The sequence below is a fragment of the Panthera leo genome, chromosome A2 (assembly GCF_018350215.1).
Source record: "Panthera leo isolate Ple1 chromosome A2, P.leo_Ple1_pat1.1, whole genome shotgun sequence".
In the NCBI taxonomy this organism is placed as follows: Eukaryota; Metazoa; Chordata; class Mammalia; order Carnivora; family Felidae; genus Panthera; species Panthera leo.
Genome location: NC_056680.1, coordinates 11,327,684 through 11,347,986, shown reverse-complemented (window position 1 = coordinate 11,347,986; position 20,303 = coordinate 11,327,684). Strand labels below are relative to the sequence as shown.

The window sequence follows — 20,303 nt, the reverse complement described above, 5'->3', positions numbered from 1 at the left end:
TGCATGGAATGGTGAGCTCTTGCAGGGCATGAGGTCCCTTCTCCTCCGTTTTGGTAGCGCGCTGTGCCCTGTGGCTGTGCACCTCACAGAAGCTTAGCACGGCCCTCCGTGAAGCAGCTACCGGCAGAGGTGGCACGCCTTGGGCAAAGCATGTGTCCTCCGACACCAGCAAGAGCCGGCACCCTGGCAAGGAGCTCAGGGGAAGCCAGGCAAAGCCAAGAGGTGTCTCTTGGTGACGGGAACTTGAAAGGCACCGTGGGTCCCGTCTCCTACCTCGTTGTTGACTTCATCATTTCCTAGGCCAAGAGTGCCGACTGGGCCTCCTCTCCCTCTCTGGGGTTCGCACACCAGCGATTCTTGGCAGGGGACAAACAGGTGGCGGAAGATCCTTAGCATATATCTGTGGGTTGGGTGTGTGTGTTGGCAGTTGCCCATTCCTTGCAGGGACAGGCCCACCCTGGACAAGGCCATACGATGGCAGCAACAAGCCGCTGGCCCCTGAGGAACCAGGGCACACACTGCCTTCTCCCTGCAGCACGTTGGCTGTGTCCCATCACGGGGACTTGTCTGAGGCTGGTCTTTCACGAGGAAGGGGATGCTGGTTGGTGGCCACCTTTGCTGGCCACGGTAGCGAGCACCTTCTCCGTTTCCTCCGGGTCATTCCTGAGACGCTGGCCTGCCTTCCCTCCCTCTCTCCATCAGTCCCTCCCCTAAAGTGCTCACTCTGCAGCCAGGCCTTGGCCCATGCTGACATCACCACTCTCACCACAGTTGTGCAGCTCTGCTTCCCCTGGGAGGATGGGAAGGAGTCAGCTTAGAGGGCAGTACAGTTGGAGGCAGCCATGTCGTTACTTTGCAGCTGCGTGACACAGGGCAGGTCCCTTAATTTCTCTGAGCCTCACTTGGCTGATCCATCAAATGGATGTGATCATTTTGAGTGGCACTATTGTTCCCAAGGCAGAGCGGGCTGGGGTACAGACACTTCGGTCACCATAGTGGCATCTGACCCAGCAAGTGGGGGAGACACTGGGCGAGGAGGTCTCTGTAGCTCATCTCCCAGCGTACCCGGGCATCATCCTTTAGTGGAACTCGTGGGCAGGGAGGCTTTTCAGACGTGGTCCCTGCTAGGAGAAGTGGCAGGCAAATGGGTAGGTGACGCCCCATACGTCTCTCTCTCCCATGACCGACTCCCGTCCCTGACGGAACCCAGCTACCCTCCCTGTCACCGTCACCAGCCCTTCTGAACTTACCCTGTGTTTTCTCCTGGCTCTGCCTCCAAGGCCGGCTCACAGTCCTCTCCCCCAGCACCTCACCACCTTCTCTTTCCCTCTGCAGAGATGGCTCCGAAGTCAAAAAAGAAGGGGCACCCCGGGAGGGAGCAGAAGAAGGTACGTGGTCTCAGGGGTGTCCTCCAGCAGGTGAGCAGCTGGCCACCTGCCCTCGTGGGCCCCGAGGGTACACAGGCGTGTCCCGCCTGCCTGATGTCAGCCTGTCTGTCCGCAGCACCATCACCACCACCATCAGCAGATGCAGCAGACCCCGGCCCCCGTGCCCCAGCAGCCCCCGCCGCCTCCCCAGCAGCCCCCGCCGCCTCCACCTCCGCAGCAGCAGCAGCCCCCACCCCCGCCGCCCCCGCCTTCCATGCCGCCACAGGCAGCCACCACGATGAAGTCCTCGCCTCCGCCCTTCATCGCCGCCCAGGTGCCCGTCCTGGAGCCCCAGCTCCCAGGCAGCGTCTTCGACCCCATCGGCCACTTCACCCAGCCCATCCTGCACCTGCCGCAGCCCGAGCTGCCCCCTCACCTGCCCCAGCCGCCCGAGCACAGCACTCCACCTCATCTCAACCAGCACTCGGTGGTCTCTCCTCCAGGTGAGCTGCGGCCACGCCTGCCGAGGTGCAGGGAGGCCCCCTTCCCGTCCTGCTCTTTCACTGACTAGGCACTCTGGGCGACCTGTGGAACCCCCTCGGCTGTAGTTGTGTTGCTTCCAAAGGGAGGCCAGTTGATTTTCCAAGCCATTAAGGAAATGACGGGAGACTGAGACGCACGCCATGGGACAGGCCCCGCATAGAGTTAGTTCTTTGATACGGAAGACACTGATTTGTTCCTTCCGTGGGGTGGGTGTCGCGCGAGGTAGAAAAAAGATACGCTGCCGCACGCTGCCTCCAACCTGGGGATGGAGGTGCTGGGGGATGCATGCACACTTGGGCCAGAGACAAAGTAGCTGGGGGTGGGGGGGGGGGCGGTTGGGGAAGGCCTGCTCTGAGACCCACAGGGCAAGGAGGGAGGTCGGGGGGCAGGGCACAGGGCAGAGTGGCACTGGCGAGGGGCCCGGTCCCATAGACTTCTCAGGAAGCTGTTCTTATTCCTGAATTTGTGGGAGGCCAGGGAGGGTGGGGCAGCCAGTGGAGGGAGACCCATAGGAGGTCAGGATGGAGTGGGAAGGCTGGGCCGTGGGGGTGCAGAAGCCGTGAGCCTCACTGCCGCGCCCTTGTCTTTCCAGCTTTGCACAACGCGCTGCCCCAGCAGCCGTCGCGGCCCAGCAACCGAGCCGCCGCCCTGCCCCCCAAGCCCGCCCGGCCCCCGGCCGTGTCACCTGCCCTGGCTCAGCCACCCCTTCTCCCACAGCCCCCCATGGCTCAGCCCCCCCAAGTGCTATTGCAGGAGGACGAAGAGCCACCCGCCCCACCCCTCACCTCCATGCAGATGCAGCTCTACCTGCAGCAGCTGCAGAAGGTGCAGCCCCCCACACCGCTACTCCCTTCCGTGAAGGTGCAGTCCCAGCCCCCGCCCCCCCTGCCGCCCCCACCCCACCCCGCCGTGCAGCAGCAGCTGCAGCAGCAGCCACCGCCACCGCCTCCCCAGCCGCAGCCACCGCCCCAGCAGCAGCACCAGCCCCCCCCGCGGCCCGTGCACATGCAGCCCATGCAGTTCCCCACCCACATCCAGCAGCCCCCACCACCCCCGGGCCAGCAGCCCGCACACCCACCCCCTGGCCAGCAGCCGCCACCGCCACAGCCCGCCAAGCCTCAACAGGTCATCCAGCACCACCCTTCACCCCGGCACCACAAGTCAGACCCCTATTCAACTGGTAAGTCGGCCCTTGCCCCCTCCCCCGCCCCGCCCCGGGCTCTGGGAAAACTGGTGTTGGGCCCAGAATCTTGTCTTTAAGAAGCCCAGTGGGTCAGCTCAAGCTCCAGGCTGAGGTGGGCCCAGAGAGTTGAGCCTTGAAGGCTCTGGGTTGGTTGGAGAGGTGGCCGAGAGGGGGCGTTGGGGCTTCATGTAGCATTGTTATCTGGGGTCTGTCTTGACTTGCCACCTGAGATGACTGAGAATGGGGTCCCCGCTGGCCCTTGTCTGGGAAGTCGCAGTCACGAGCATTACAGTACGTTGTGATCCTGTTAGGCGGGGAAGCCAGGAGCCCAGGGAGGCATCTTATCCATTTCTGAGAGTCAGGACAGGCTTCCTGGAGGAGGTATCAAAGAATGAGCCAGAGCTAATTTAAACAGGGTAGGAAGTGAGGTCCAGACAGAGTTAGGGGGCAGGCCAGGGTAGCTGGGGCTGTTTGGGAACCTGTAGAACTAGGTGCCCTGCTCTCAGCGTTTTAAAGCTCACCTGGTACATGAGGACCATGTGGGAGAAAATTGGGTTTAAGCTGAGAGGTGGCTTGGGGCACACCCAGGAGCCATCTTGCATTTCCTGCTCCCTTTCTCCAGCCTGGTTCAGGCTGCCCTTTCCCACAGCAGTGGTCAGGCTGCACCCTCTCGCCTTTCCTGGCCCCTGTTTTTTAAGTGTCTGTGACCATACCGTGCCGGGCAGCTTCAGCGAGGGGGATTGTTCCAGTCAGTGCCTCCTGGTGTGCTGACGCGTGAGGATCAAGGTTGAAGTTCTTGGACTTGGCAGGGAGGACCGCGTAGCCTGGCTGGGGAGTGCAGGTGCCGCCTGCAAATTGAACAACAAGGCTGTTGATCTCGGGCCGTGACTGCTCCTAAACCTAGCAAAAGCTGCCAGGTGCCAAGTGGATCATCGCATGCCCTGAGCCAAGAACAGCTGTCTGTCCTCCCTGGGAAAGGCTGCTGCTGGTCCCAGCAGCTGTGCTGCTCGCCTGTTTTCACCCTTGAGGAAGGCCAGGCTTCCCTGTGGGGGGCAGTGGGGGAAAGGGGTAAGCCTCCTCTGGCCACCTACGCCATGAGTCCCCAGGCCCACCTCCCCTGCTCTCCTGCGGCCTGGGATGGGTCACAGGGAGCAGTGTGGGTTGGAACGCAGCCGGGGACTTCGGGCCAAAGGCCAAGTGGTTGGAGTCTCAAGGGGGTTTCACAGGCATCTGTGGGCATGTGGCCAGCTTATAGGCACTACCCCCGAGCCATTGGACCTCCCCTCTAACGACTGGTAGATTAAACAGGTGCTGCTGAGGGAGCCACCCGGACAAGAGACTGTTGCAGTCCTGTCCTATGCCTGCAGATCCCTAGGCCTGGACTGGGGCCACCGACACCAAGTCTGGCAAAACCTGCCACGCGGGGCCAGGGGCCAAGGGGTCAGGGGCAGGCTGATCCTTGGCACCATGTTGTCTCTGAGCAGCCGTTCTACTTCTCTTGAGGTTAGGAGCAAGTTCTGGCTCTAGAGGGATGGGGGCAAGGAAGGTCCACCATACTTGGGGCATTGTGGTCTGTGCCAGGCCCAGGAGACTGGTGGAAGGCCAAGGGTGTCTGTATCTGTGCTGGCAGATGGCGGCTGGAATCCAGCCTGGAGAAGGTCAGTGGAAGGGCCTGCGTGCAGAACTTGGGTTAGGTTGTTCAGTGTGAGGCACAAGGCAGGACCGGGAGCACGGAAGGGCACTGCAGAGAGGTGGCTTTGTGTTAATGGGCAAGTATGGCTTGTCCCATGCTGGGGCCAGCCAAGACATGTCAAGGATCCAAGCAGGAGGGTGTTTCCATGCTGGAATAGGTAGAGAGTTGAAGGCGGGACTTGGTGACTGTGACCTAAGGCTGTTTTCTCACCAGTGAAACTGGGGAGTCAGGCTTAAGTGCTTTGATGGGGCTTTCAAGACTCCTGCCCTGTGCCAGGTGCTTGAACCTCATGGCTGCCTGGATCTCCACTGACCCTCCCCTATGCTCCCACCCCACCGTTGGTTTGAGGAAGGTGGGTGGCTGGGTGGGCTGGCTCAATTCCCATAAGAACCACAAGGTGAGGACTGTTCTCCCGGCTCTGCTGTGGTGGGCCAGTTCCAGGAGTCCCCCTTGTGTGGGGCTTGCAATCTAAGTTGTGTGGGGAGGGAGGGTCCTGGGCATCTGGCCCTAGGCCCAAAACATTTGTCCATGCAGGCAGGTTAAGCCATGCGTGGACAGCTGGGAGCCCAGGGTGTCTATTCTGTGAGGTTATTGAGGTCCCTTATATTTAACCCAGCCTGTGCCATAGAGGCATCTGGAAAGCTTTTAAAAAGCACTCGGGCCCAGACCTTACCTGCAACCAAATACATCAGAATCCACTTTTCAAAGATTCTTGGTGATTCTGACACCAGGACTGAGCTCGTGGCTCCACAAAGCGCTGCTATACGCACAGCAAACTAGGGGCCTGACCTGCTCAGGGCTCAGCCACTGTGGGTCTCGGCCGGGCCCAGGCCAGTGGCTTCCATACAAGTTGATGTGCTCCTTGTCACCTCTCCTAGGTCACCTTCGCGAAGCCCCCTCCCCGCTTATGATACATTCCCCCCAGATGCCACCGTTCCAGAGCCTGACCCACCAGTCGCCACCCCAGCAAAATGTCCAGCCTAAGAAGCAGGTAAAGGGCAGGGCTGGGCCACAGCCCCCAGGGCCAGGTGTGGGCCGGTGCCAGAGGCACCCACCTGCCTCACCGGCCACCGTGCCTGTGCCGTCCCAGGAGCTGCGCGCGGCCTCTGTGGTCCAGCCCCAGCCCCTGGTGGTGGTTAAGGAGGAGAAGATCCACTCACCCATCATCCGCAGCGAGCCTTTCAGCCCCTCGCTGCGGCCAGAGCCCCCTAAGCACCCGGAGAGCATCAAGGCGCCCGTTCACCTGCCCCAACGTGAGTGCCCTCTCTGCCCCCGGCCTGCACTGGACGAGAGCTTTCTGTGGGCTTATTGACTGTGCCCTGCTGGGCTTGGGGGCAGGGGGGAATGGGCCCCAGCCGAGGCCCACAAGCAGTTTGTGTTCCAGGGCCTGAGATGAAGCCTGTGGACGTCGGGAGACCTGTGATCCGGCCCCCTGAGCAGAATGCACCCCCACCAGGGGCCCCCGACAAGGACAAACAGAAACAGGAGCCGAAGACACCAGTTGCACCCAAAAAGGTAGGAGCAGTGAGTCCACGAGTGTCCCTCACTCCAGGGAGGCACCTTGGTGGGTGTGCCCGCAGGCTCTGGGCCTCTTGGCAGGGCCCCTCACCCCCCACCCTGTGGTCTCTCTGCCTGGCAGGACTTAAAAATCAAGAACATGGGCTCCTGGGCTAGCCTGGTGCAGAAGCATCCCACCACCCCGTCCTCCACAGCCAAGTCCTCGAGTGACAGCTTCGAGCAGTTCCGCCGCGCTGCCAGGGAGAAGGAGGAGCGTGAGAAGGCCCTGAAGGCGCAGGCCGAGCACGCGGAGAAGGAGAAGGAGCGGCTTCGGCAGGAGCGCATGAGGTGGGCTGGGGCTGCAGGCAGCCTGGGGTTTTCTGGGGCTTGTTCTGCCCTCCTTCCCGCCCTGCCCCTGCTCACTGGCGGCTCTGGCCTGCTCTCCTCAGGAGCCGGGAGGATGAGGATGCGCTGGAGCAGGCCCGGCGAGCCCACGAGGAGGCTCGCCGGCGCCAGGAGCAGCAGCAGCAGCAACGGCAGGAGCAGCAGCAGCAGCAGCAGCAGCAGGCGGCCGCCGTGGCCGCGGCCGCCGCCCCCCAGGCCCAGAGCTCCCAGCCCCAGTCCATGCTGGATCAGCAGAGGGAGTTGGCCCGAAAGCGGGAGCAGGAGCGAAGGCGCCGGGAAGCGGTGAGTGGGGGGGACCTCTGGGCAGGGGCTGCGAAAGGGGGCCGCGAACCCTGGGGTGAAGGCAGTCTCTCTCCGAGGGGTGGGGTGAGCACCCCATGCAGGGAGGGGGTGCTCAGGACAGGGTGAGAGGTGGGGTGAGCACCCCGTGCAGGGTGGGGGGGTCGTGGGGCGGGACGGGGGCGGTGCTCAGGACAGGGCTGCTGCTTCTCTGCACTGTGCTGGCCTTAGGGTCTCAGAGGGGGCTCAGAGCCAGTGCCGAGGTACCTGGATGTGGGCCCTGAGGGCATGGCCAGTGCTGGAAGGGGCTGAGGGGTGGGCGGGGAGTTCGGAAGCCATAGCCAGGGGGGGCACCTCTTCTCACTCCCTCCTTCCCACCTCTCCCCTCCAGATGGCAGCTACCATTGACATGAATTTCCAGAGTGATCTATTGTCAATATTTGAAGAAAATCTTTTCTGAGAGCACCTAGGTGACTTCTGACTCTGATTTTCTGGCAAAACGTTGACTCTCCATAGTGTTAGGGGCGGCAGTGGAGGCGGTAGCAGCGGCGAGGGGGTGTCTCCGGGCCTGGCCCTCCTGCATGCTGTGCCCGGGGCAGGCCTGACGGGCAGCTGAGGATCGCAGAGCCTGTCTGCCTTACAGCCAGCTGGACAGCCCGCCACCCACCACCCCCTCACGGGACGTCAGCTCAGAGCACGCCTCGCCACGAGCAAGTGCCGGCCAGACCCAAGCCGCGCGTCCCCGCGTGCAGGGTACAGGCCCTGCTCTCCGCCAAATGTCTACACAGTATACACAGGACATTGTTGCTGCCGCCACCACCGTGACTGGTTTCTGTCCCCGAGAAAGTGACGTTCGTGACGTCCTGCCCACCAGGAGTCCTTCCCCCCACACCCCAGCCACCACCGCCCGCTCCCAGGAGGCCAGGGCAGGCCCGAGCGAGCTGGAGGCGGGCGAGGGCGCCGGCCCACCCCTTGCTGGCACTGACTTTGCCTTGAACAGACCCCACCCCTCCCCTCCCCCCACAAGCCTTTAATCGAGAGCCGCTCTCTGTAAGTGTTCGCTTGTGCAAAAGGGAATAGTGCCGTGGAGGTGTGTGTGTGTCCATGGCAATTCGGAGCGAGGTGACTGTCACACGCGCGTGTGTGGGCCGGCCTCGCCCGGTGAGTGAGGCCACCAACCAAAGTCAGTTCCTTCCCAACTGTGTTTCTGGGTTTTTTTGTTTTGTTTTGTTTTGTTTTTCCTATATATATATTTTTTGTTGGATTCTATTTTATTTTTAACTCTCTCTTCTCCTCCAGACACAATGGCACTGCTTATCTCCGAAATGGTGTGATCGTCTCCTCATTGAGCGGCGGCTGCCACCGCGCTGTGGGTAGTGTGTGACCGTGGCTGTACTGTGTAGTGAACATAGTTGGCATATCTTTGTTTGAAGTTTGTTGGTGACTCCACCAAACTGGTGTAAAAAAAAACTCAAAAAAACCCACAAAAAACAAAACAAAACACAAAACACACAAAAAAAAAACTGCCTATATTTTACTCAGTTTCAAACTTTATTAGTCTATTTTTAATTATAAAGCCATGTTTTCTTTTCCCTCCCCACTCCTTTGTTTTTTAATGTCAAATCTGTTTTGAGTTGTTTTTTACCAGGAAAGGAAGGGCCAGGGGATGAGGCGGGCACCGGGGGCCGGGGGCCACAGACCACTGAGGCAGAGGCTCCCCACCCAGCCTGACCAGCCGGCTGCCACTTCCCCTACTTTTTTTTTTTTTTTTTTTTTTAATTTTATAATTGGAGCCCTTGGTGAGGTTACGTGTGCCATGAGAACCCACTCTACACCACGTCGCTGGTGCCTCAGTGTTGGCCAAACTCTGGAGTCACTGACTGGTTTGACTTTCATACGGTGAATATGCATTTGGTCTGTACTGATCATGGAATAAACACATCTCTCTTTTTTAATGCTGGTGTCTTCCTGACATTTCTTTGTGAACCACCTGTTGCCTAGGTTAGGCCCCCCCCCCCCCCCCCCCCCCCCCCCCCCCCCCCCCCAAATCCCAAACCACCTTTGTACAAGAACTACCACCAGGGCCACCTAGGCCGTCTCCTGTGACCACGTTGAAGCTGTGACACAGAGCCCAGGCACCCATTCTTTCTATGGACCCTGGTCTCCTAGCGGGGTGACACGCTCCAGCAGAACCTGGCCAGACTCCAGACAGCATTTTCCCCCCTTCGCCCTCCTCCATCCTGGTCCCCCACTCACCAGAGGACTTGGGCCACTTCTGCCACCTTGCCTGCCTCTACCTTAACTGCTCCTTTCATTTAAGCTCAGGGTTAACCAGATGTTCTTAGATAAGTGTCCATCCCCCACAATGGGATCCTCCCCCGCCCCATGCACGTAGACACGCACGCACACATGCCTGCCCGAGAGATCCTGCCGTATGGCTACCCTGCCCCCCTTGCCTGTGTGCCACAAGGCGAGGGGGGCACTCAAGAGTGGCCCCTAGGATGTAGGATGAAAGTGTATCATTTATGTGTGCGGAGACGTAAACTGAAACATTTCTAGCACTGTTTCTTAACCCCTATCTCCCTTTTCTGTTTCAACCGGAAAAGCCCTTGTATCATCTTGTGTTTGGGATCTGCCGAAACCTCTTGGCAAGAGTGTAGTTCGGGCGACCGGCCAGAGGCCCCCACTTGCCTCCCTACCCTTGCCCCACCCCCCAGCAGGCACTTCCTCGATGTGCCACTGTGCTGCCGGTTCAAGTGGGACTTCATCATTGGTTCTTTGGGGTTTCTTCCATCTCATCCCACCCCCTCACTTCTGTTCCGTGTTTTGTTCAGTAACTTCCCCAGGCCAGGTCCGACTGTTTAGCTGGAGAAATGGTTTTGTCTGCACCTTCCTTCTAAAGATTTAATTCTGCCATGGCCCTCTCCACACCTCCCTGATGGGTGTTCCTCTAACTGGGTTGTAATTAGAACTTGGATCTACTATTTAATTTCTCTGGCCATTTCCCATTCCCTCCCACAGTACTAGAAATCTTAGTCCTATACAAGAGTAAGAGGTGTGTACAAGCCCCCCACTGTACTGTATGCACGGATCGCTTGGCCAATAATTATGTCAGTGAATCTGAGACTTGTATTAAACACTTTAGACATTTGTAGAAGGGAATTCGTAGACTTTTCACTTATATACTAAAGGTTTTTTTTTTTTTTTTTTGTGCAGTTCTCATTGCAAAAATAAACATTTGTACTGAATATAAAATTAACCATCCTGTGACTACTGCTGTGTTTTTGTCTGAGGGCAAAGCTGGGGTAGGGGGATGGAGGGAGTCAGTTTTGTGTAGCAGAGGAAGAAGGGCGAGCCCCAGACTCCCACCAGCCATGCAGCCAGATTAGAGGACTCAAGGAGGCACAACAGGGATCACCCAGTGGCTGTGGAGGATTGATTTGATGGAAAGTGTAAAAGAAACCGAAGCTGTGATCCAGGCTAATCGTGCAAGAAAAGAAAGGTACTTGGTACAGGGAGAATAAACCTTTGTACAATACAAGCCATGTAATCATAGCCGTCCAACCGAGTCTGAAATACATTGTTTACTGAGGCCGAACCACATAAACCACCATGCCCCTTTAAGTAGGAACCCACAGACTTAATTATGGGCCCAGGATGGTGTCCTGTTCAGCCTTAACAACACAAAGGTAGAGGTTAGCAGTGGGAGGTGACAAAAATAATGAGAAGGGTGTTTAAAGTTAGAGAGGAAACCAAAAGGAAAACTAAAAATGGGTAGGGTCCGTCCAGGGGTGGTGAGGCTTGAGTCCATCCTTAATGAACTTCCTAAATTGGTCCTCAAGAAATGGCCACACAAGCCTGTCGAGCGAGATACCTGGGTAACCACCAGAAGAAAGCTAACAGCGTTCCAATGGCCGCCTCCGGGCGGGAGAGGTGGAGCCCGAGATTGTTGCTTTTTTCATAAATCCCGTTCAGCAAGTTGTATGGCTTTAGGCAAATGACTTAATCCCCGAATTTCAGGTTCGTGGTCTGTAATACAGAGATGTGATAATAGTACCTACACTTAATAGGGTTGTTACGTGGGTTAAACGGTGAGTGACCGTGAAATGTTTAGGATCTTGGGGGAAGGTTGCAAAACAGGAGGAAGAACCTGCCCTGTCGGCCTTCTCGACCGATCCTGACCCACTTCCTCTTTCTGACAGCCCCAGGGACTCAACCGGCCCGGTCCTCCGGCTCGCGGGCCGGGTCAGCCCTCTAGAAGTTAAGAGTCTCCGCGTCTCCATTGGTCGCCACCGGCGAATCCCCACCCCCCAGCCCGGCCTCAACACCTGCCGATTGGCTCCCGGGCGAGACCTGTCACCCGCACGTCAATGACCACCGCCCTCCAATCACAGCCGTGCAGGGGCGGGGCCGGCGGGCGCTGGACTAACTGGAGGACTTCCCGGGGTCGAGGCCACTGGACCCGCCGTTGGAACCAGGCCTGGGTGAGGGTGCTGTTAGGTCTCTCCCAGCCAGGCCAAGGACAGGGCCGCGCACTCCAGGGAGGGGAGCTCCGAAGGGCGGCGGCAGGGGCTCTCAAGTCCTCCCCGGGTTGCGGCGACCGCCCACGCCTTCTAATCCCAGCCAAGGCACTACCTGTCCCCTCCTTCCGCTTCCGGGCCCGCCCGCCCCGCCATATTAGGTCCCGGCCCCGCCCCCCGTCTCTTCAACCCGGACCCGGGCCGACCCCCAGTTTATTGGCCCAGCCCTCGCACCCAAAGTATCCGGGCCCAGCCTCCGGCCTTCTCCCGCCCAACTTTAGGCCCCGCCTCATCTGGACCCCACCCTCGCCCCGCCCGCCCTCTAAGCCACGCCTCCATCTCCTATGCAGCTCCTAGGCCAAGGTGGGTCCACGGTTCCGGCGCGTAGGCCGCACCTACCCTGCATTGCTCCGCCCCTTCGCTCTAGGCTCCGCCCATTTCACTAAAGTCACCTCCTTATCCCCTGTTTGTCCAGACATCAATCTCCCTCTAGACTTAATATTCCCACCCACCCGCGGCGGGAGTCCTACTAGGCCCCGCCCCCTCATGAAGCCCACCCCCCCCACCCCCCGCCTGCCTAGGCCCCGCCCTCAATTCTCTTCCCCTCTCCTCAAAGCCCCTCCCCAGCCTCGGAAGCCTGGTCCTCGCAGGCTCCATCCCCGCACCCTATCCTTGTTCCCTGTCTCCGTCGCGCCCAGGTGTTTACCTGGCACTTAGGTGACTCCTGTGCGGTGGCTGTTTCGATATAAGCCTCCCTCCTCTTTTCTCGGCGCGTTCCTTAAGCCCCGGAGGCACGGAGGGTCCCCAGACCAAAGGCGGTGGGCTTCCCAGCCCGGATCCCGCCTCGCTGCTGCTGCTCTCGCCCCCCGCCCACACCCCCGAAGGCAGCGCCGAAGTCGTCCCGGGTCGCGGCGACATGCCGGAGCTGGTGGTGACAGCGCTGCTGGCGCCGTCGCGCGTCACTCTGAAGCTCCTGCGCGCCTTCATGTGGAGCCTCGTGTTCTGCGCGGCGCTGCTGACCGCCGCCGTCTATGGCTGCATCGCGCTCACGCACGTGCTGTGCCGGCCCCGGCGCGGCTGCTGCGGGCGCCCCCGGCGCACCCCACCCGCCTGCTTGAGCGACCCCACGCTGGGCGAACACTGCTTCCTGACCCTCAAGGTGAGCGCGCGTGCGCGGACGGCTGTGCGGGGGGCCGTCGGGGCTTCGGGGGTCGAGAACCCCGGGAGGTCGGGCCCCGTCGGGGCCGAGCCCCGGTGAGCGGAGAGCAAATGGTGGAATCCAAACGGGGGTCGGCGCGTGGCCGGAAGGGCGGGCAGTGTGTGTGTGTGGGGGGGGGGGGGGTGTCAAGCCTAGTGCGGAGGGCCTCCCCGGGTCTCTGACTGTGTCCTCCCCCAGAGCTCGGGCCTGCGCCTCCACTATGTCTCCGCTGGACGTGGCAACGGACCCCTCATGCTGTTTCTGCACGGCTTCCCGGAGAACTGGTAGGTATGAAGCCCAGGGGCTTGGGGCGCCCAAGGCCGCAGGTGGAGCTGGAGGTGCCGCGGGGCTGGCTGGGTAGACCGGGGGCCCAAGGCATAGAAGGGGGTGCTCGAGGACAGGCGTCTCCAGGAATGTCCCTGCAGAGATGGGACAAAGAGGTATCAGTGTCGACGCTGCCCTGGACCCAGAGTGCAGCCGACCTTGCCTTCGGCGCGGGGTTCCCCCATCTTCCTTTCTGGGAAGTCCAGGGCAGGGAAGTGGGGTTGCCGAAAGCCCCTGCCGGGCGCAGGGTGGAGGTGCAGCCTGGGGACCCTGACTCAACCTCCCTCTCCACCCGCCTGACAGGTTCTCCTGGCGCTACCAGCTTTGGGAGTTCCAGAGCCGCTTCCACGTGGTGGCTGTGGACCTACGGGGTTACGGCTCCTCAGATGCACCTCGGGATGTTGACTGTTACACCATCGACCTGCTGATGGCGGACATCCAGGATGTCATCCTGGGCCTGGGTGCGGATACCCCCATCCCAGGCCTGGCCTCCCTCACCCCTGCCTCGCCTCTCCCTGGCTTCTCACCTCCCACTGGTTCCTCTCACCCCCCAGGTTATTCCAAGTGCATCCTGGTGGCCCACGACTGGGGTGCGGTCCTCGCCTGGAATTTCTCCATCTACTACCCGTCCCTGGTGGAGCGGATGGTAGTTGTCAGTGCGGCCCCCATGTCTGTGTACCAAGGTGTGTTGGGGAGCCCGGGACGCTGGAATATGCCCGTGTGGAGGGGCTTGTCTCTGTGTCTGCACTTCCTTGTCCACCAGTCAACACCGGCCCCCCCCCCCGGGGGGCTGGGGACACCCATGATGCTCCCAATCTACAATCAGTGAGCGTGCACTCAGGAGTAACTCACGGTTTCTGAGCACTTACAGGTAACAATTGCTCTGACAAGGAGCTTTGCATATACATAACCAACACAAGCCTCTGTGCATACGAAAGTGTCGTTATCTCCACGATCCAGTTGGGGAAACCGAGGCAAGAGAGGCTAAATGTCTTTCTTCTGGCAAGGAAGGCATAGATGAGTAAGCAGATACCCGTCTCATCACCTGATTCTAATTCCCAGTATAATAGTCCTAGTGCTGTGGTCTCTCTCCCGCTCTCTCTCTCTCCCTCCGTGTTGTTTCTTGTCTGTCTCTGTCTCTAGACTGTCAGCTCTCAGGCGGGCAAGGGAGTTTTGTTTGTGCCATTTACTGCTGTGTCGCCAGGGTTTTAAACAGGTCCTGGCATACGGTAGGTGCTCAATAAGTATTGAAATGCATCCAGACCTGGGCAGTGGCTGCAGACAGAGGTGTCCCCATTCTGTGGATACAGTGACCACTTGGCAGGGAGGGACACCGGCACCCGGGCCAGGAGGAATGTCGAGTCACCCCCACGAGGTCCGGCATGCGATGACATTCCTGAGTGTTGGTGCATCTGTGTGCCTGACCTGGGTGTGTGTAGGAGTGCGAGGGGGTGGGGCCACCCCAGGCCCAGGCCTCACATCTGCCTTTCCCCTGCCGCCCACAGACTACTCTATGCACCACATCAGCCAGTTCTTCCGTTCCAACTACATGTTCCTGTTCCAGCTTCCCTGGCTGCCTGAGAAGTTACTGTCCATGTCTGACTTCCAGGTGCAGTGGGGCAAAGGCCTGGGGGTACGTGGAGGGTGGGGGGCTGGGACCGGGCAGGCTGGGCACTGAAACCGTAGGTCTGCTGTGTACCCAGATCCTGAAGACCACCCTCACACACCGCAAGAGAGGCATCCCACACTTAACCCCCAACGAGCTCGAGGCCTTCCTTTATGACTTCTCCCAGCCCGGTGGCCTCACTGGGCCCCTCAACTATTACCGAAACCTCTTCAGGTGAGACCAGACCCGGGGCGGAAGCTCAGGAGAGTTCTGGGGGGCAAGGGAGAGGGGCGGTCATTCTGCCACCTGTCTTGGCCCTAGGAACCTTCCCCTGGAGCCCCAGGAACTGGCCACGCCCACGCTGCTGCTGTGGGGAGAGAAGGACACGTACTTGGAGCAGGGGCTGGTAGGAGCCATCAGCAGTCGCTTTGTGCCCGGCCGGCTGGAGGCCCACATCCTGCCGGGCGTGGGGCACTGGATCCCACAGAGCAACCCCGAGGAAATGCACCAGTACATGTGGGCCTTCTTGCAAGACCTGCTAGGCTAGCAGCCCTCGCTCCCTGGCCTGTGTGCACCTGGGAGTCCACACCACGTGCACACCACGACGGACTCCCGGATCACGCACAGGCGTGGAACTCCTAGACCACACACGAGTGTGTCTGTGGATGCCCGCAGGCGCACCAGGCTGTTTGCTCACACACCGGTGTGAGTGTCTGTGCACGTGAACGAGCACTTCAGCCCTGGGGAACCGGGTACTTCTCTCCTCTGCGGAGCTGGATACCCAGCGTCCTACCTCTCCCCTCCCTGGGGCCTTCCCCTTCCTGGCAACGTCAGCCCCCAGAGCTGCACAAACCACAGATTCTGACCTTCCCGTCCCTGGCTTTCATCTCCAATCTGAGTCTTCAGCTAAAAGCTGTTCTGTCCAGTAGGGTAACTGGCAGCCGTATCTGGCTGCTTCGATTTAAATGGAAATTAATTAAAATATGATCGATTAAAAATCCAGTCCCTCGGTCACTCTAGCCATGCTTCAAGGGCTCCACTGACACATCAGCATAAAGCATTCTATTGGACAGTGCTGATGAGGGTACTCCTAGAATAGGGGTGTCTGTACCTGGCTCCTGACCAGCTCTCCAAGGAAAGACCCTCATGTACAAGCAGGTGTGTGTCTAGATTCCTGTCTAGGCAGGCCCTGGGCAGCTCCCACCATCTCCCTCCCGGTTGTGACTCCAGACCCTGTAAGGTCAAGATCTCTAGGTGCGGCCTGGGCAAGATCCCTGGGATCCCTGTCTCAGATTCGTGGAAAAACAGCTCTAGGCTATGCTAGGGTGGATGTTTGAGATTCTGGACAGGGCACAGGAAGGGACCGGCTCCCTGAATGACCATCTGAAGTCTGAGGCCTGCCTCTCCAGCGCCTGGAATCTTCTCCAAGTTAACCACAGATTCCGCTGGTTCTTTGGGGCGGGGGGGAGTGGGGGGGGAGTCTCTGGCTCCAGCCTCCAGATGAGGGTGGGACAAATAGAGGGTGAATCATCCAGCCTCAGGCTGGCCATGGCCCTTCTGTCTCCCCAGCCTTTGCCTGGCCTTTGGGCACCATGTCATGATGAATGCTGATGAATCTCTCTGGGGACCTGCAACCTCAGAAAAGCATTCTCTTATCCCTGGGATGGGTCTGGCTGGCTAAAACTTGCCTGTTGGTCATCCCCCTCTGTACTGTCTTGTCTCTAACATAACATCCTTTTCATTCATCCTGTGTGTCAGGCACTGATCTAGGCGCTGGGGAGTGAACAACACAACCTTACTCTGGAGTTAACAGAACGGGCATAGAGAGCTAGGTGAGTGTCTGGCGACTCAGGAAAGGCTTCCCTAGCTGGGGGACACACTTCAGGGAGTGGGAAGCCGTAAGCAGGAAGGTTGGAGGTGGAAATAAGCCTAGGCTACTGGAGTAACAACGTGGGGATTAGTGGCAGCGAGAGAGGAGAAGAGGCCACAGCCAGACCGCCAGGGGCTGTGAGGAGTTTGGATTCGGTTCTCAAGGGGAGTCAGGGAAGAGTTTTCAGCAGGGAGGAACATGGCTTGCATTTTGAAAAGCTCCCTGTTGTGGCCGGACAGTCCCACGCAGGAGTGCGAGCGGCGAGACAGCTGGGGTGCCATGCGCTGCCTCAGCACGGGCGGCCCGTGGGGCCCGACGGGGGCCGGGATCCCCAGCGCCCGACCCACATTGGCCCCCCCCCCCCACTTCCAGGGTGGGAACAGTGCCCCTTGGGGTCGAGGAGATGGGCCGGAGGGGAAGGGGACCCCGCGACCTCGGAGCCTGGGGTGGAGGTCTGGGCCGAGGAGGCCTGCGGGCAGGATGAGGGTGGTGTGTCCAGGGGGCGGTGGGTCTGGCGACGGTTGCCAGGGTGATGGGGAAAGGGCTGATGGTTGACCGGAACGGGTAGCGGTTGTCTGGGTGATTGGAGGGGCCCAGGCGAAGGCTGACGGGAGGCCTCGGACAGTTGCTGGGGCGACAGGTCCGCTGACGGTTGCCAGGGTAACAAGAAGGCGCCGTCTTCCGCCTCCTCGGCTGCAGGCGGGAGGGAGTCAGAGTCTGGGGGTGGGGGGGAATTCATCGCGGTGATTGGGCAGAGTCCTGGCTAGCGAGCCAATAGAGACTCGTGACTCGGCCGAAGCCAACCTGAGCCAATCGGGGCGCGCCTTTCTCCCAGAGGCGGGGCTGGGCGCTCGCATCTTTTCCAGGCCGGAGAAGGGACCCGGAGGGTTTGGAGGGAGGCGGCCCGGCTGAGACCCCTCCCAGGCTCGGCGACTCCCTTCCCCTGCTCCGAGCTCCCTGCTCCAGACCGCCTTCCATCATTCATTCATCAGTCAGTCGGTCGCTCAGCCATTCATTCATTCATTCATTCACTCGTTCATCTGTCCTGCCACAGGCTCAAAGACTTTGGCGGTACACCAGAGGAGGGGCAGGGGAGGCGGAGCCGGGCTCGAGTGGAATAAGCAACGCGGGGGGGCGGGGGGGGGGGAGGACACTTGGGGAGTGGGAGGGAAGGCTCCCTGGAGGAAGCAGCCTTGGAGCTAACCCCTGCAAGGATGCGCTCCAACCCACGGAAGCCTCCACGCACAGCTGATTTAGTATTCCTTGAGACTGGGAGGGAAGTTTGGGATGAGGGAAGACGTGGAAGCAGAGGACACAGGACTTGGATGTCCCGAGCACCCTTAAGCAGGAGTGAGGAGGGAAGGATGGGGACCCCAAGCTGTGAGCCTAGAGGAGATAAGTGGCACATTCAAATGGGGTAAGTTGAGGCAGGTTTGCTACAGGGACCACACAGAGTGAGCAGGGTTTGGAGAAACCAAAGGGGCAAAGCAACCATGGAGAGCCATTACCATCTCCTGGTCCCCCTGACCAGACAAGGGGAAAGAAGGATGTTAGAACCCAAGCACAGATTCAGGCAGACAGGCCCTTTGGTCAAGGGGTGCTACTAGCTGAGCTGACCCCACAGGCAGGGATGCAGGAGGATTAATACCCCATTCTCTCCTTTGGCTTCATCTTCTGCCAGTGCCTCCTATTGGCCAGACCCACCTGGAAGCCAGAGGACAAGGCCGTCCATTGATGCACCAGTAGAGGTCAGCCTCTGGGGGCACGGAGTGGAGTGGAGGAGGGGAAGAATGAAGGGAAGGGGCACGGGGGAAAAGGGGGTGAGGGGGAGAAAGTCAGGAGCTTGGGGGTGGGGCAACATGAAAGCACTCACTGCAGATTCCTGTGAACTTCACTTTGTCGTGGAAGAAGGCTCAAGCTCTAGCCAAAGGAAGAGGTAATGAAAAGCCCTGGGGAGGCATTTCCCTTCTCTGAAACAGGAGGACAGGGAGGGAGGACAAGTGCCACACTTACAGGGAGGAAGACAAGTTTCAAGGGCCAGGGAGCCAAGGACAGGCAGGGGCCATCAGGGCATCATGGTTCAGACCTGAGCAGGAGGAGATGGGGTCTGGAGGAAGGTTGTGCACACGGACGACTCCAGCGGTCTGAGCCCAGGGCCTGGGAGGCCAAGATGCCCAGCGATGTCCCACCCAGTGGAGGGTCCTACGACAGGGACACCGCCACCTCCAGAGCTGCAGGGCCGGCAGCTGCTCAATAGAAGTGAGTTCCGTTCTCTTCACTCTTTTCCATACTCAGTTCTCACCCCCCCATCTCCTCCTCCAAGAACCGCCCCCCCCCCAGCCCCCAGCCCGCATCCCTTCCTCTGGCGGAGACCTGATCTAATGGGGGCAGTCTCAGAGCTGCCAATGGGCACATTCAAGTCCCACCTCCTGGCTCCTGCTCTGCACTGAAATGTGCTTGGTAGATTCATTCGATCGACTGATAGTTGTTTCACCTACTGTGGGCTAGGCTCTAGGCTGGACACTTGGGGATTCAGCAGTGAGCAAGACGGACACCCACAGAGCTCAGAATCTGAGGGGGACCCAGGAGGGATCATGTGGTAGGCGGGGTGGGAGGGGAGGCCATGGGAGCCCAGAGGAGCTAGTGTGAGGCCCCAGGGACCACTCCCTGGGAGAAAGGAAGGCAGAGCTTCCACAGGGATCTCCTACAACCTCCGATCAGCTTCTCCAGCGGCGGCCACCGTGCTTGCAATGAAATCCCAGACCCTTGAGACTTGGCCCCCATCGTCTTCCTCGACCTCCCAGCTCTCGGTCACTGTGTGCCCAGCATTCTGTCCCCCTCACCCTTCCTCCTCTGGGCCTTTGCACTCGCCTTCCCTCTACCTGGAACACCCTTCCTCCGGCTGTTTGCTCCTGTGTGGCTTCTTCTCCTTCTTCAGGTCTCAGCTGTAACGTCCCCTAACTCGGTGAGGCCTGTCCTGCCTGCCCCTGTCACTGAAATCTCTCCTCCCCCCTTGCCACAGTCCATGGTTCTTATTTGTTTGCCTTCTGGTTTCTTTTCTTCTATTTATTAACTTAAAAAAAAATTTTTTTAAGTTTATTTATTTTGAAAGAGTGAGGGAGAGAGCGTGAGCAGGGGAGGGGCAGAGAGAGAGGGAGAGAGAGAATCCAAAGCAGGCTCCGCGCTGTCAGCATGGAGCCCGATGCAAGGCTTGATCCCACGAACTGAGAGATCGTGACCTGAGCTGAAATCAAGAGCCTGTCTGTCTTTGACAGCTGTACCTGTGGTTGGTTGTCAGTAAAATGTTTGTTGAATGACTGAATGTTTGTTGAATGAGTGAATGAAGGCGAGGAGAGCTGGAGGGGCAGAGTGAACGGAGCCTGCAGGCTTTGAGAAAAAAGCTCCCAATGGTGAACGCAGCCCATGCCAAGTAAGCTGAGGAGGGTGTCACTCTGGGCAGTGGGGAGCCATAGAGGGTTGGAGCATGAGAAGGCCCTAGGGAGGCAGTGGCCAAAAGAGCTGGTTGGGTCTGCGGCCGACAGCCCCTGGAGTCCTGCCTTCCCACTCTTGCCCAGGGCCCACACCCAGCAGCCCTCACCCCTGCTGGCTCCCGTGGCCTGCTGTCTGGGCCTGAGGGCCCGGCCCCAGCTTTGGTGCAGAGGGCGGGACTGTGGTCCCTGGAGAAGCTGAGGGCACGTTCTCAGGTTCCCGGTCATCGGCCCGGGCCCGGCAGCTGTGTCTTGGCCTGGGCCCAGGTCCTGTGTCCCTGGGGACTGAGCTCATTGAGGAGAAACGCAGTCCTGGGCCAAGGCGGCCAT

At 59.6% G+C, this 20,303-nt stretch overlaps 2 protein-coding genes and 2 long non-coding RNA genes across 12 annotated transcripts in view; 3 read left to right on the top strand and 1 right to left on the bottom strand.

Annotated features, from left to right (window-relative positions):
• BRD4 (bromodomain containing 4) overlaps positions 1–8,922 on the top strand; it is an 86,793-nt gene extending 77,871 nt beyond the window's left edge. For 6 of the 7 annotated variants that reach the window (XM_042928748.1, XM_042928749.1, XM_042928750.1 and 3 more), the window contains 8 exons: positions 1,336–1,388; positions 1,504–1,870; positions 2,503–3,090; positions 5,665–6,039; positions 6,171–6,301; positions 6,426–6,631; positions 6,733–6,970; positions 7,359–8,922. In XM_042928748.1, the coding sequence (XP_042784682.1) occupies positions 1,336–1,388; positions 1,504–1,870; positions 2,503–3,090; positions 5,665–6,039; positions 6,171–6,301; positions 6,426–6,631; positions 6,733–6,970; positions 7,359–7,427 (2,027 nt within the window). In that variant the 3' untranslated portion in view covers positions 7,428–8,922. The remainder of the gene's footprint in view (positions 1–1,335; positions 1,389–1,503; positions 1,871–2,502; positions 3,091–5,664; positions 6,040–6,170; positions 6,302–6,425; positions 6,632–6,732; positions 6,971–7,358) is intronic. The other variant, XM_042928751.1, reaches the window with a different exon arrangement.
• A 1,614-nt stretch (positions 8,923–10,536) lies between these two features.
• On the bottom strand, positions 10,537–12,270 carry LOC122214094. The gene is made up of 2 exons (XR_006199735.1): positions 12,194–12,270; positions 10,537–10,996 (listed from the first exon to the last, which is right to left on the bottom strand). It is a non-coding gene; the product is annotated as an uncharacterized LOC122214094 (long non-coding RNA).
• EPHX3 (epoxide hydrolase 3) lies at positions 11,319–16,044 on the top strand. Of its 2 annotated transcripts, XM_042928739.1 has the most exons (9): positions 11,319–11,451; positions 11,769–11,850; positions 12,271–12,646; positions 12,884–12,969; positions 13,313–13,470; positions 13,564–13,692; positions 14,515–14,618; positions 14,713–14,849; positions 14,937–16,044. In XM_042928739.1, exons 3-9 carry the CDS (start codon positions 12,404–12,406, stop codon positions 15,160–15,162), a joined length of 1,083 nt encoding a protein of 360 aa, XP_042784673.1. In that variant the 5' UTR covers positions 11,319–11,451; positions 11,769–11,850; positions 12,271–12,403; the 3' UTR covers positions 15,163–16,044. The 2 variants fall into 2 exon arrangements, with proteins under 2 accessions (XP_042784673.1, XP_042784674.1); XM_042928740.1 differs by lacking the exon at positions 11,769–11,850.
• An 89-nt stretch (positions 16,045–16,133) lies between these two features.
• On the top strand, positions 16,134–18,809 carry LOC122213342. Of its 2 annotated transcripts, XR_006199485.1 has the most exons (4): positions 16,134–16,447; positions 18,167–18,233; positions 18,364–18,421; positions 18,570–18,809. It is a non-coding gene; the product is annotated as an uncharacterized LOC122213342 (long non-coding RNA). The 2 variants fall into 2 exon arrangements; XR_006199484.1 differs by having other exon boundaries at positions 18,364–18,809.
• The last annotated feature ends 1,494 nt before the right edge of the window (positions 18,810–20,303 follow it).

Bases quoted from the DNA above. Each gene is read 5' to 3' on its own strand.
- EPHX3 (XM_042928740.1), top strand. From the start codon at position 12,404: ATGCCGGAGCTGGTGGTGACAGCGCTGCTGGCGCCGTCGCGCGTCACT. The intron at 13,693-14,514 runs GTGTGTTGGGGA...TGCCGCCCACAG, and splicing joins CCCCATGTCTGTGTACCAAG to ACTACTCTATGCACCACATC. The intron at 14,619-14,712 runs GTGCAGTGGGGC...CTGTGTACCCAG, and splicing joins TGTCCATGTCTGACTTCCAG to ATCCTGAAGACCACCCTCAC.